General features: G+C 34.1%; 1 protein-coding gene across 5 annotated transcripts in view; it reads right to left on the bottom strand.

Moving 5' to 3' along the window:
* Cad87A (cadherin-87A) overlaps positions 1–15,113 on the bottom strand; it is a 302,751-nt gene that overhangs the window by 18,585 nt on the left and 269,053 nt on the right. For all 5 annotated transcript variants that reach the window (XM_067780750.1, XM_067780736.1, XM_067780727.1 and 2 more), the window contains 10 exons: positions 13,116–13,203; positions 12,654–13,000; positions 11,162–11,307; positions 10,937–11,051; positions 10,562–10,754; positions 7,544–7,656; positions 6,309–7,448; positions 2,956–3,464; positions 2,646–2,874; positions 329–550 (listed from right to left, as the gene is read on the bottom strand). In XM_067780750.1, coding sequence (XP_067636851.1) covers positions 329–550; positions 2,646–2,874; positions 2,956–3,464; positions 6,309–7,448; positions 7,544–7,656; positions 10,562–10,754; positions 10,937–11,051; positions 11,162–11,307; positions 12,654–13,000; positions 13,116–13,191 — 3,090 coding nt within the window. In that variant the 5' untranslated portion in view covers positions 13,192–13,203. The remainder of the gene's footprint in view (positions 1–328; positions 551–2,645; positions 2,875–2,955; positions 3,465–6,308; positions 7,449–7,543; positions 7,657–10,561; positions 10,755–10,936; positions 11,052–11,161; positions 11,308–12,653; positions 13,001–13,115; positions 13,204–15,113) is intronic.

Below are 15,113 nucleotides of genomic sequence, written 5' to 3'. Positions count from 1 at the left end.
TAAATGATTTTAATTTCATTTAAAAGCAATTATTTAATTCTGCTTATGACATTTTTAGTTGCTTAATCGATTAGTTTCGTTGTTTTATTAATCATGAAAGAAGTTAAGTAGCGTAATCCATTTTTGGTTTGACCAACAATTAATTGACTAATCGTTTTATATAATAATAATATAAATATTTTAAATTATAATAATTTGAACCAACTACAAAATAAAAATTTGCTTTAAAAGTAAGCCATTATATCAATAAATTTTGTAAGAACTCAAGTCGAATTAGGAGACTTAATTTAAATAAATTTGTACGGTTTTATTTGACCATTATACTTACAGCAAAGAGATCCCGATTCAGTTCCTTATTCACCACTACTTGGCCTTTGCGTTTTATGGTAAAATATTCTTTAAACTGTTCACTATTTGGCACTTCTTTGCCATCTTTGTCGATAGCGGTAATATCTGTGGCAGCAAATTCTAAAGCGCTATATGTTGGGACATCTGGATCAAGCGCGACAAGTGTGTGAACTATAGTACCAACTGATGCGTCTTCCGGGACCTAACAAGAGAAAAGAAATTGGTTAATTTTTAAAAAAGTGATAGCATTTCCAAACTTAGAAATTGCAAAATATAAAAATCAAAGTTTAGCAAAAATGTCTTTATATAAGGAGACATTTTTCTTTGATTTTTGTCCATTTATATAAAGGAAGTGCTTAAAAATTTTTTATTTTATTTTTATTTTCTCCTTTTCTTACGTGTCTTAACCTATCCGTTAAGTTTTACGCTTGTAGCTCAATGAGAACTTACACAAAAATGAATTCCAAAATTCCCTCCGTTCCGTTTGGTTTTTCTAAATATCTTAGTCCGTGCGCCCCATAGCGAAACTTTTTGTATTCCGTCATCGGCTGTCATCGACCTGTGAATTAACCTCTAAATTTTTAACCTCTAGCTCGTCGAGAAGTTACTTAAAACCCGGTTTCAAATTTTAAAATTATTATCTAATTTTTTCGATCCGTGCGCCACCTCACGGTGGCTGAGGTTTCATGTTTGTAGCTCAGTGAGCAGTTACTTTAAAATCGATCTCAAAACACCAAATTTCTAAATTCTTATCTAAATATTTCGATCCGTGCGCCACCTAACGGATTTTTTTTCCTTTTCTTAAATTTTCTCTGCGTCTTATCCTATCTGTAAAGTTTACAGTTGTAGCTCAATGAGAACTTACATAAAAATCAATCCAAAAATTCCCTCCGTTTCGTACGATTTTTTTTTAAATATCTCATCCCGTGCGCCACCTAGTGAATCTTTTTGTCATCGTGTCATCGGCTATCATCGACCTCTGAATTAAGTTTGACATTTCAAGCCTCTAGCTCATCGAGAAGTTACTTAAAAGCTGGTTTGAAATTTTTCAAATTCTTATCTAATTATTTCGATCCGTGCCCCACCTAACGGATATTTTTTCCTTTTGTTGCATTGTCACGGTGTTCTAACTTATGTGTAAAGTTTCACGTTTGTAGCTCAATGAGAAGTGGGCAAACATTCAACCGACCTAATATAAAGGAAGTAAAAAACAATTTGAATCCGGCGGCTCAGTGGAAGAATTTTGTTGAAACCCCACTTCTAGGTGAATCGGACCACCCGCGCAAACTGGACACAGATAAGAGTAGTAAGATATCGACAAGGCGATAGGCAAGGCAAGTCGATGCATCTTATGATTACTAGCAGTTACTCTTAATATTAGTAATGTTAGTAACAGGCATTGCAGAGTTCAAGGAGGTGCAGTGACGGGCATTATTAGAACATATGTCAAATAATATTTCGAAAATAGGCCCCATTACAGATTATTGCTAGGTCAAGTAGAGTTTTTTCCAGGACTACTTCTGGTACTTTGCGGTAACTTTAGGTTATAGTTCGAGTCCAGATTGTATTTGGTATGTATATGTTTTGGACTACTTCGGAATCAGCTTGGGACCATTCGGCCCTATTTCGGACTCATGTCAGGACCACCTCGACAAAGTTTTGGGCTTATGTATCGAACAACTTAAATTATGTAAAGTTGTAATCCAGAATTATTGCTGGAAAAAGTAAAGCTTTATCGGAGACTACTTGGCCACTTTTAACACAACTGCGCGTTGTACCTCGAGTCCAGATCGCATGATTTTCGGTGATATGGGAAATATTGCCTGGACGAATACGGCATCATATAAAGATTGTTTTCAAGATCTATACGGGTTCAGATTAGGACTTTCAGAATTGTTTTGAGAATAATTTGTTCACAATTTTGGAATCACTTATTCACCGGTTCAGGACCTCTTTGACACAATTTCGAGATTATTTAGATACCATCTGGACAATTTCGGGATCGTTTACGGAATCAAAATTGGGATAACTAGGGACCATTTCGGAGTTTTCAAATGGTATCGAAGTGATCGCGAAATGATAACACAGTGATCTCGAAACAATTAAAAAATAGTTCCGACCTGATAGCGGGTTAAATCTCAAAATTTGGTCCAGCAATATTCACAAGCTGATTCTACTTCCGAACTACGCGCTTACATCGGCTTCGCTGGTACGCTACAAGGTATTTGTCTCATTACTCGTTCAGCACTCTACTAAATAAGATGATATAAAATAAAAATAGAACTTCAACCACTCACCTCAGCATGTTGCGTTGCCGGCGTAAAGTAAGGATCTTTATCATTACTATTGTTTATAGTAACCACAAGTGTGGTGGTACCAGAAAGACTTGGCGTACCCAAATCCATTGCGAGTACTTCAATTTGGTAGGTATTACGACGGTCATAATCCAGTTTGCGTGAAACAAAAACATCGCCAGTACGTTCGTCAATACCGAAATCATTGAAACTGCCGTGCTCAATGCGGTACCTAGAATAGCGGGGGGTGAAAAGATGTGAAGTAAAGTTTAAATACTTGCATTTTAATGTCTTAATTTTTGTATCAACTCACCTTATCTCCGCATTTATGCCCGAATCCAAATCTTGCGCTTCCAATTTTTCTACACTTGTGCCAATCTCCGAATTCTCCTCCACCACTGCCGAGTACTCAGCGGCTAGAAAACGTGGTGCATGATTATTCACATCGCGTACCGTTATATTAACACCACAATTGGTAGCAAAAAGTCCATCATACGCTTCTACAGCGAATACCAAATAGTCACGCTTCAAGTGCGTAACATCAAGTGTCGCATTGGGACGTACAGTTATTTGACCAGAACGTTTGTCAATCGTAAATATGCTAGCAATTTGTGCGTCGCCAATAATGCGATAGCTTATATCTGATATTGTGTCGGCATCGCGCGCCTTCACCACCAACGGAGAATCGAATACATGTGAACCTTCGTCGACCGCAGCGCGATACAATGGACTCTCACACACCGGTGGCGAATCATTGGCATCGGTAACTGAAATACGTAATGCTACGACGGATGCTTGGCCTTGACCACCATCGTCAGTTGCCTGCAAGTGAAAGGAGAGCAGAAAGTGAAAATGAAATTAATTCGAGTCATACTACAAGCTGGTTAAAGACGAGCACTTGAAATTTCGTAACCGAAGTCATATAATCACAAATGAATTTCAAATAAAATATACTTAACAGGCTAACAGCAGTTTATGAAGAAAATAATAATAAAAATGAGTAGGAAAGTATAAGTTCCGTTGGAACTGTATCATTATATACCCAGCGGTGTTGAGTTTTAGTACAGGGACGGGACGATTTTCATTTGACCAAGCTTGCCCCATTTTCGAAAAATTAAACTGAAGATGGCACAATACCAAAACTGATTTTCCCCAAACAAAAATGAGAATACCGAAAAAAAATTGTTTCGTGCTGAAATTTCGGGTTTTTAGCTTCAACTTTTGCTGCAGTACAAGAACCATAAATCAAGTTAATATAAAATATTAATTTATAGAAAGCTAGAAAGCGCTAAGTCTACATTTTCGAAAACCTGTTTCAAATCCTTATTCATTCATTTCATTTATTTAGTTTTTTTTTCTGGATTTAGGAAACTTCTTAGCGGGTTGTATATAGAGAGCTGAATAAACCAATCTTAGAAGCATTTGAGGAATATTGTGACGAATAGTAGCATCACTAAGCTGTTAGTAAATAATCACGCAACAACAAAAACATGAAGCAGCCAGTCGTATATACATGTACACATTAAAGCTATCAACACTTATATAGAAGGCGACAAAGAGATCTCTCACACACACATATGTAGTCATAAGCCGAAGTGGTTACTCACACATAATACACATGCATATGGCTATAAACTACAAATATACATGTACTTATGTATATAGCTGGTAACCAAGCATGAGGTACAACTGTTCGCGAAATTACTAGACCTTAGGAGAAATGGGTGAACGAGGAAACCGAGAGTATAAAAGCAGCGCATGCTGATAATAACTAATCACGCTATTGTGAAGTACGTGATATTGAAGTATAATGGTACTACTCCCAAAGTAATCTAAATAAAAACCAGTTTGCAATACTGAATATTGGAGTGATTTATTCAACAGTTTAGCGATTTGAACGTTAGCAGAAGGTTTGAAATAAGCGGAATTTCCCTAAATTCGTTACAATATAAAAATTCCAAAAAAATTGTGTGTTATTAATTTTGTGAAAATTTGTTTCGCAATTGCTTTACATAGTTCTCAAAGGACATCTGCTTAGAAATTTTTCTAGAATTAACGAAGATAAATGAGGGTGAAAATAACTAACAAAATTATTAAAATTCAAGGCGCAATTTATATTTTTAAAACATTTTCTAAAATTTTGTTGGTTATAAATTCTTATAAATGTAAAAGCAGCTTAGTTTTCAAAAATTAAATTTTAACATTTTTTATGTTTGTAAAATTTTGGAACTTAAAAAAAACGACAATTAAAAAATGTTTTATCCACATGGAATTTTCGAATTTTTAGTGTTTTTCTTGAAATTTATTTAGAATATTTGCAATCAAAAGTTATCGAAATTTTTGTAGAAACTCATCAATAAAAAAATATTTTTACTTACTTAACTGTTTTAGTAATATGTTTTTTTTTCTTAATGCTTTATTTTATTAATGAATTTTTAAAAGAATTAGACAGCTTTTCATTGAAAATATTCTAAAACAAAATTCAAAAAAAAAAAAAACAGAAATTCAAAATCATGAATCGAAGTACAATCTACAACTAAAAAGTTAAGCTATCCGATATAAAAAAAATCTAAATTATGTTTTACGTTCTAAAATTTTCCTAAACTTTGTTTGTAGAAGATAAATTTTTTAAAAACCAGCAACTTTTGCTTAAAAGTTTTCAAATAATAAATTTCACACCGAAAATGTTAAAAAAATTTCATAACCGAAAGTTAAAGAACTTTGGACATTAAATTCCATATTAAAAATTTTTTTTACTAAAGGTTTTTGAAAAAAAAAAAAAATATATATGGAAAACTTTTTCCAAGCTATAAAAACATGTGCTAAAAATAAAAAAATTATAGAAAATGTTTGAAAATTTTGGAAAAAATTATGAGACAAATTTTCGAAACATATGTGTTAAACAAATTAAAATTTCGAATGCAAATGTGGCAGAAAAATTTTACGGATTAAGTTCTAAAATGATTTTTCAAGACTTTTGAAAGTTTCATGTGTTTTTAAACAATAAAAACTTGGATGTGGCTATTCGTATGGAAATTTTTCGTTCGGAAGTTTTTTTTTTTGTAAAATTATTCGCAACAACATCAAACAAAAGCGCCAGCAACCATAACGTCACAAAACTACACAAATATTCCGAACGAAAAATAATATCTGTCTGGAATTTTTATAAATACTTATTTTACCTTAAGTTAAAAGCAAAGTTCAATAACGTAAATTTTTATTGCAAAATTATTTTAAATATTCTATTTTGAATTATTTCTAAAAAAATGTAAACTTTTCATAAAAATAAAATAAAAACATGAGCTTAAAGTGACAGATTACCAGAAAATGTTATTAATATTTAAATTTTCGAAATAATTATATAACTAATTTCGAAAAATTTTGTCAAACAGCTTGTAAAATGTTCGAAAGTAAATTTGAAAATTTATTTAAATGTTCAGATACAAATTTTAATATTTATTTAAAGATTGTGTTAAAAATTTCTTTTTAAAATACTTTAAAAAAATTTCAATTGATTTTCTAAAAATTAATTTAAATTAAAATTGTTTAAAGTTCGCGCTTACTATGTTATGTCTATAGTTCCAGCTGGGTATATATTATCAAAATAAGAAATGCAATCAGCATAACAATAGCAAAAGCAAAGTGCGCGTGCTAACTATCACTCACTTTATATGACAAAAAGTACGTGGTCTCCGCTTCATAGTCCAGGCACGTATGCGCCAACGCAGTGCTTACGACAGTTTGAACAGTTGTCGGCAACAGGGCAGATGTGGGAAAAGAGCTGGAGGTATGTACTCCACCATTTGGAAGCGCTTGTGGCATGTGCGAAGATGTGGCTGTCACAGTAGCTAACAACGTAGGTGTCGCTACCGTTGCCGTCGTTGCTTTGTTAATGACATCGTTAACGCTACTGCGTGCTTCCGCTTCGGTGATAACTGTGTATTCGACTGTTGGTTCTGTATTGATGTCCAATGCATTAAAAAGTGGACCAGACGATTCATTATCCTCTGATGATAGTGATTTTGCTGCGGATTGTACCAAATGACTATAATTATCCACATCCAAAAGTGACAAGAGCGATGAATAGTCGCCATATGCAGATTCTGAGCGTAATTGACGTCGCTGACGGCGACCGCTGCTATTGTCATCTCTTTTACTTAGTGTGGCATAGCAATCAGCTAATGTTAAGACACCCGTTTGTTCATTGACGTGAAATAATTCTGCACCGGTACCCGAAAGACTATAACGTATACCTGCATCACCATATTGACCAGAATCTACATCTCTAGCTGTGATGGTTGTTATATATTGTCCAGGTAATGCAGCTTCTGTTACACTTGCTGTATATGATTCATGTTCAAAAATAGGTTTATTATCATTGGCATCTAACACCGTTATTGTAATGGTGGCAGTTGAAGAAAGTTTGGGATTTGTATCCGTCTCCTCAGCAATAACGAGCACAATGAATTTACGTTGATTGGGATTTTCATAGTCGAGTGTGCCATTACCGACGCGTATATTGACTTGTGAAAAGCCGTTAACAAATTTGGGCTCCACTTCAAATACACCAGATACATCATCTAGGCGTAGTGTGAATTTCGCATTGTTACCCACATCACGATCTGTTACATTCATATCGAGTGCTAGCGGTGTGCCAGGTGAGGTGTTTTCTTGCAATGACACTTCGTACTCCTTCTTGTTGAAAGTGGGTGGTGAATCGTTGATATCACGTATGGTGACGGTGGCTTGTGCTGTGGTGCTGGTAAGTGGATCGTTGCTAGGTGTGCCGTTGATAAGCTCACGAGCCTGCAAAGATAAAGTGGGCGTTTGTGACAAAATTTAACGTTTATTAAAAGAAGCAAAAAGGAAATTAGTAAATCATTAAAGGCTATTCAACTTACTCTAACAGTGAGTGTTATTAGGCCTGTGCTATCGGGCAACGCTTCGCGGTCCAGTGGTTTTGCTGTGCGCAATTCGCCGCTTTTCTCGTCCAACAAAAAGTAGTCCATAGGATCTAAGGAAAATATAAAAATATATGTATACTGCGACGAATATTAGCATCACTAAGCTGATACTAAATAAATAATCACGCAACAATAAAAAAACATGAAGCAAAAAATAAAAAATAAATGTAAGGCGCGATAACCTCCGAAGAGATCTAAGGCCGAGCTTCTCTTCCAATTTGCGTCGTGCTCCTCTTGATTTTCCCTACAAATCGGCCGGACGGGACCTACATATTTTATGCCGACTCCGAACGGTATCTGCAAGACAGATGAGTTTTCACTGAGAGCTTTTCATGGCAGAAATACACCCGGAGCGCTTGCCAAACACTGCCTAGGGTCGACCCCGCTTAGAAAAATTTTCTTTTAATTGAAAAAACATTTCTAAAATTTTGATGTTGCTTTGCCCGGGGTGTGAACCCAGGGCATACGGTGTGGTAGGCGGAGCACGTTACTATCACACCACGGTGGCCGCCAACATGAAGCAGCCACTCGTATATACACGAACACATTAATCATCATTTACACACATATATAAAAGGCAACGAAGAGATAATTCACACACAGATGTAGTCATCAGACGAAGTTGTTACTCACACATACACACCTATATATGTAGCTCAGCTACGAAGCAGGAGATACAGCAGTTCTAGAAGGCGAAACGTTTAGACTTAAGTAGAAATATGCTAATGAAGCAACGGCGAGTATAAAAGCAGCACAAGCTGAGTAGTCAGTAATCAGTTTGATTTAAACACGCTATCAGATGCGAAGTGAAGTATCATTGTGAAGTATAACTGTCCCAAAGTAGTCAAATAAAGACCATTTTGCAATACAGAATATTGGAGTGATTTATTCAACAGTTTAGCGATTCGAACGTTAGCAGAAGGTTTCAAATAAGCGGAATTTTCTAGAATACGTTACAATACATATCGTTAGCTTATTCACTAATCAACTGATTTTTCGAAACTGCGTTTTTTGCAGATTTTCGCATGATATATTAAAACACACCGCCAGGAAAAATTTTAAAGTGTTATAACCAATAACAAGCAATTTCTGCGTGTAGCGAATGTGAAAACAAATGTTTTTGCCTTTGTGAAGCGATATATGAAATATTTAACAAATTGCAAAAAAAATAATAGTTTTTAAAGTTCTACTTAAAATTTAAAATGTTTGAAATATCTATAATTTCTTTAAAAATGTAACCGAAAAAAACATGAATATTTCCAACATATAAAAACTTTGAAGCAAAATTAAAATCACGCTATTCTCTAAAGTATAACAAAACTGTTTTAAAAAAATTGCATTCAAAATTTGGAAAAACAAAAAAAAATTAAAATTTTTCGATAAAAAAACTTTAAATTTAGCATTTAAATTGTTCTCGTTAGAATAAAAGCTATAAAAGTTGAAAATATTTGAGCTACAATTTTGGAAACGAAATCTAAACTTTTCCATTTTTCGATAATAGTTAAGAAATTTTCAAAGCTCAATAATTTTCAAAATTAAAAAAAAAATCCACCGAATTGAATTAAAAGCAAAATTTAAATATTTCCCTTTTTTGATAAAAACTTACACTTTTATAAAATATTTTTAAATTCTAGAAATTTTACGTTAACAAATGTAAATTCATTCTTGTTTTTGTTTTTTTTTTTTGTGATTTTCCGGTCAATTTATTTAAACTTTTACTAATGCTTACTTAGGCTCTTTTGACCATTAGCCTTTGGTGCAAATAAAAACAAACTTATTTCACCATTCCAACCCGACGTTTCGCTAGTCTCTCTAGCTTTCTCAAGGGTGATCTGTGTATTTTAATAACAAAAAGCAATACATTAATATAAAAAACAGAAAAGGCATAAGTGCGTAACATTTAAATATAAGTAATCACATTATTACATACAAACAAATTATGGTGAAATAAGTTTGTTTTTATTTGCACCAAACGCTAATGGTCAAAAGAGCCTAAGTAAGCATTAGTAAATGTAAATTCTCTTTATTTTTCTTATAACATTTATTAGGAAGGAAAATTAACTAAAAATTTGTTGAATACTTTTATTAAGTTCAGACCAAAGTTTTTAAAGTTTTTTTTAGTTTTTTTCTTAAAATTGCTTAAGCTCAAAGTTAATTTTTAGAATTAAAAAAAAAGGAAAAATCATGCACGTAAAACTTGTTGAAGAACATTGTTGTAATTTAAATTTTTTCCTCGAAATTGTTTGATACAATTTGTTTTTCTCTTATACTCTTCAAATGTGAAATTATTTGCAATTTCTTGGGAAATGCTTTTCAAAATTTTCAAAAAAAGTTTCAATTACAAATTTCTACAGATAGAAATACTAAGAACGCTCAATGTAAATTTTAATTTAAAAATGTACATTCTCCAAAAATTTTCAAAATTTCAGATGAAATTTTTTTTAGATTTCTCGGTTTGAAGTGGATTGTTCAGTGAAAATGAAAGCGAAATTATTTTTAACTAATTTTGTTTTAATTTTTGCTTGAAAGCGACCAAACCAGCTCTAAGCCAGAAAAAATGCATTAAACAATTTTATGCTGGAATAATGTTTGAAATTTGAGAATTTCCCTGAAAATTCGATGCCCAAAACATTCTGAGCAGGCTTCTAATTGATTTTAGAACAATCTCAGTGAATTTTTTTTTCGGAAAAAATCGAAGCGTTATAGAAAACAATTTCTACATACAAATTCAGCTATCCTTATGAATAACATAACTACAAACAACCATAATTAGATATACAAGTAATTCATTTATGAGTGCGAAAGAAATAGCATAAATTCATTATTTCAGTGAAATTGCTCAATTGCGCGCATAAATACTTAATGCAAGTAAATCTTCCTTTCGGCGACCAATAATTTACGGGATAATTGCGTAAAAAGCGGCTCCTCATTAATCAACTTAATTATTGTACTTACTCGTTAACAAATCGTAAACGATTTTCCTTGGTTCGCCTGTATCGCCATCGCGCGCCTGCACCTTCAACACCAATGTACCAATTGGACTATCCTCGTCGATGACGGACGACAAAGAACCCTGAAATAAAGGCGGCTTATCCTGTATATCCTTCACACGTACTTCGAAATTTGTTTGTGATTCATGTACACCATCCTTGTAATTTCGATTATAATCGAGCATGCGAAGAAAACGAGAAAAAACGACGATGGTCAATAAAAATGAGGTAAATTTACAAATTACACGGACGGAGGCAGAAGAAGCAAAAGCAATCGTTAAACACTTAATTGCACATTAATAAGTCGTAAGTTGGTAAGATATACAGTGTTTCTACTTACAGTTGCCTCAATTTGAAAATGATAAATCATGCGCTGATTATAATTCAGCGTATCATTGAGCACTACGGCGGCCTTAAGGATGGTGGGCTCACGGGCTAGCACTTCCAAGCGAAATCTGTGTGGGTAGAATAACAAGAAAATTTACATATGAGAGTACCACCTAAGTAATTACTGATATTTATTCATAAAATTTAAACAGTATGTTACTTTTATTTTTATACTCACTTGTCGCATGCTTCCGGACTCTGCTCTTGTGACAGACATTTTATATCGAGACTCTCGCCAATAATATCACGATCTGTTGCAAGTATTTGATTAAAAATGGTTGTGCCAATGGTAGCATCCTCATTAACGTCAGCTTCGTAGGGTGTCTAGAAAGAAAACGTGGCAAGCCACAAAATGAATATTGTGGCGAATGTTGACATAACTTGGCTATTAGTAAATAATCACGCAGCAATAAAAACATGAAGCAGCCACTCGTATATACATGTACACATTAAAGATAGCAACACTTATGTACAAGGCAACGAAGAGATCTCTCTCACACACACCGAAGTAGTTGCTCACACATACGCATGCATATGACTATGAGAAACGCATAAACTACAAATATATATGTACCAAACAAATATACATGACCTTTGGAGGAATATGCAGACGAGGCAACAGAGAGTATAAAAGTAGCGAAAGCTGAGGAATCAGTACTCAGTTTAATTTAAACACGCTATTAGTTGTGAAGTGAAGTATAATTGTGAAGTACTCCCAAAGTAATCTAAATAAAGACTAGTTTGCAATAATGAACTTTGGAGTGATTTATTCAACAGTTTAGCGATTCGAACGTTAGCAGAAGGTTTGAAATAAGTGGAATTTCTCTAAATTCGTTACAATATTTACCATGTTATAGTGTTGGGAAATATAGGGGTGTGCGACATAACGTCAACGGGTATAACATCAATTGATCTTATTACCAATTCAAATGGCGAACAGATATATTGAAATTCTGACCATATGATTTCAACAATTTCAAATGACTATGTACATTGTTAACGACGTTGACATTAAGTCCATTCTGCTAAAATTTGGGCCGCTGGTCCTTCCTAAATGGCGCAGAAGTCTTTTTGTGTTTGTTCTGATCTTGAATTGCTGTGTATGGTTATGGTCTTTTTCCCGAAATGGCCATGAGGTCCAACGAAAGTTTTCTAAATGGCATTAAAGTCAGATTAAGAGAGGACAAAAATTAAATTGATCTTGTGACCAATTAAAGTAATAATAAAGCCATTTATCTTATAGCCGTTTGAAATAGTCATAACATCGATTGACCTTTTGACTGTTGGCCTTATGTCACATCACCGGTTATGGCCTTATTCCCAAAGTCGAATTTAAAAAGGTCATAAAGCCAATTGACGCTTTGTCCATTTGAAGTGGTCATAAGGTCAGTACAGGCCGTTGAACCTTTGTCATTCCACCGTTTCAAAGTTTGTGTGTCTGCATATTCAGATGTTTGTCTTTCGAGTCTAGTGGTTAGACAGATTTGTATTTAGAAAACTATCGTTTAGAAGGATCTAACGACAATATTTTTTTTTATTAATAAAGTAATACTCCCTATCGCCTTTTGAACCTATTCAGAAACTGGAGTTAAAAACAGAGAATAAGCTTTATTTTTGGTAAATAAAAAAAAAAAAAAACATATCTAGTCAACTTAATCAACGCAACTCACATTTTGAAACTCCGGTGGATTATCATTCTCATCCAATACAATGAATGTTATGGGCACTTGTACAATATTATCTTGATCTGATTCACCACCTGGATTAACTTGATCTCTTATCGTTACATAAAATGATATACTATCTTTTTCCTCACGATCTAACGGTTTGGTTAAAGTTATAATACCCGTCAGAGGATCCACTTCAAAATTATCGGAACCAAAAGCACCAAATGTTACATTGCTGCCCTCAGGATCATAGCCTTGCAATTGAGCAACGACTGTACCAACAGCTGCATTCTCTTCAAGCACAATATTATTGAGTACCTGCGTGAAAACGGGCGGACGATTTGTTTCAGCTGTAAAAATAGAAGATAGTAAATTTGTAAAGCTCGCATAGGAAATGGAGAGAGCTAAAGCTAAGAAAATATTATATTGGAAACTAACGTATTTTAATTTTTTTGAATTACTTACAGCAGACTAGCGGTATAATACTGACGAGAGCTAACGCCCACAGCTGACAGTGTAACCGTACTTTTAACTTGGACATTGTTTTTGAGCACTAAAAAGAGAAAAAGAGAAGGATTACTTATGATGTCAGAATCAAAGCATTTACATTATAATGCTTTGAATGAAACGACCTCGCTGGTAGAAAGCGCTCGCTGAAAGTATGTTTGAAGCAAACAAACACACAAACTGAAGGACTACTTCTGATGTAATAATTTAACTATTGAAATTATAATGCTAGCACACAGGCCATAAGTATCTACAAGATAACTATGGCAATGAAAAGATTCCGTTGGTAGAAATCTCACCTTGAAACTGTGTTTGAGCGGTTGACTCACAACGAACAAGCACACAAACTGCTTATTTCCGAAAAATTTCAATTCCTAAACAATTTTGGATATACATACATATAAGAAAGAGATCAACTACTATTTACGCAGAAGCCAAAGTTTAACGGCAAAGAACAAATATTTCTATTAAGGTACTTTTTATGATTTAGAACAGTTTGAAAAACTATTTTATGACTGTTTACACATTAGGTTTACACAAAATAATGCTGGATTTCTCATATATTGTAACGAATTAAGGGTATTTCTGCTTATTTGCAACCTTCTGCTAACGTTCGAATCGCCAAACTGTTGAATAAATCACTCCAATGTCATGTATTGCAAAATGGTCTTTATTAGACTACGTTGGGAGTAGTACAATTATACTTCACAATTAAACTTCACTTCGCAACTGATAGCGTATTTAAATCAAACTGATTACTGATTACTCAGCTTGCGCTGCTTTTATACTCTCCGTTGCTTCATTCGAATATTTCTACTAAAGTCTAGACGTTTCGCCTTCTAGAATTGCTGTATTCCTGCTTGGTAATTTCTATGAGTATCTCTTCGTTGCCTTGTATGTATGTGTGTAAATGATGATTGATTTGTTTTTTAAGTACACAAGAGTGGCATCTTGCTTTATTGTTGTTGTGCCTTTATTTATTTAGTATCAGCTTAGTGATGCTAATATTCGTCACAATATGTATATCAGATATGTATGAGATGCGGTAGAATTTCCTCGCTAAATACGTGTTTGAACGTTTGGTTTACAGTGAACAAACACAGGAAATACTTCTTTTATTATTATTATTGTTTTTATTATTGAAAAAATTTCAATTTTGTCTAAACAATTTCGGTTATATTAGAAAGAAATCAAAATTTTTTTGATGCTGAACGAGAGTAAAAAGCTCAAGGCTTAATTCCAAAGAAAAACAATTTTAAGCTGTGACAACACGCTTAATCAACATTCACGCACTCAAAACGTTTTTCAGCTTCATTTACGCATATTAAGGAAAAAAGATCATAGACAATCTAAAGCAGGGTGAAAGCAAAAAACCGAAAAACAGCTGTGCACTAAAAACAGAAGCAAACAAAGGGTAGATAAGACCGAAAAAATTAAGGGCGAAAAAGGCAACTACAAGTAAAATTACAAAATAACAGTTAGCAAAACGCTTGTTGCATGCCACACATTGCACGTCTAGCACACACACACATACGCTTTCATACCAAAAAAGATTTTTGAAGCGCACAAGGACGCTTGGTAAAGGGGTAATGGGTCGCGCACTGATGCTTTGCTGCTCTAGTGGTGCTGATTGCCGTTGGCAGTAATGTTAATGTAAACATTACTTCTTGGCACTTGCAACACGCTTTCTGAAAGCTGCCACACACTCGACATGACAAGGACCTGTACATACAAACAGGGAGATTGGTTGTTACTCTCACTGATGCGACTATCGCTACTCTGCTGCTCTCTATTTACTCCGTTAAGTTTGGCTATTTTGCTGATGCGCTGTGTCGCTAAGTGACTTTTTAGTTGCGTTTTAAGCTTTTTTTTATTTCTTAGTCAGTTCTCCCTCGACATCAACATTCGACTTAACGGCTTTCCGACGAAAATGTGCTCCCCCTTTTTCCCTTTCTG

The sequence above is a fragment of the Eurosta solidaginis genome, chromosome 1 (assembly GCF_040869045.1).
Source record: "Eurosta solidaginis isolate ZX-2024a chromosome 1, ASM4086904v1, whole genome shotgun sequence".
NCBI lineage: Eukaryota > Metazoa > Arthropoda > Insecta > Diptera > Tephritidae > Eurosta > Eurosta solidaginis.
This window is presented reverse-complemented; position numbering and strand designations above follow the sequence as displayed.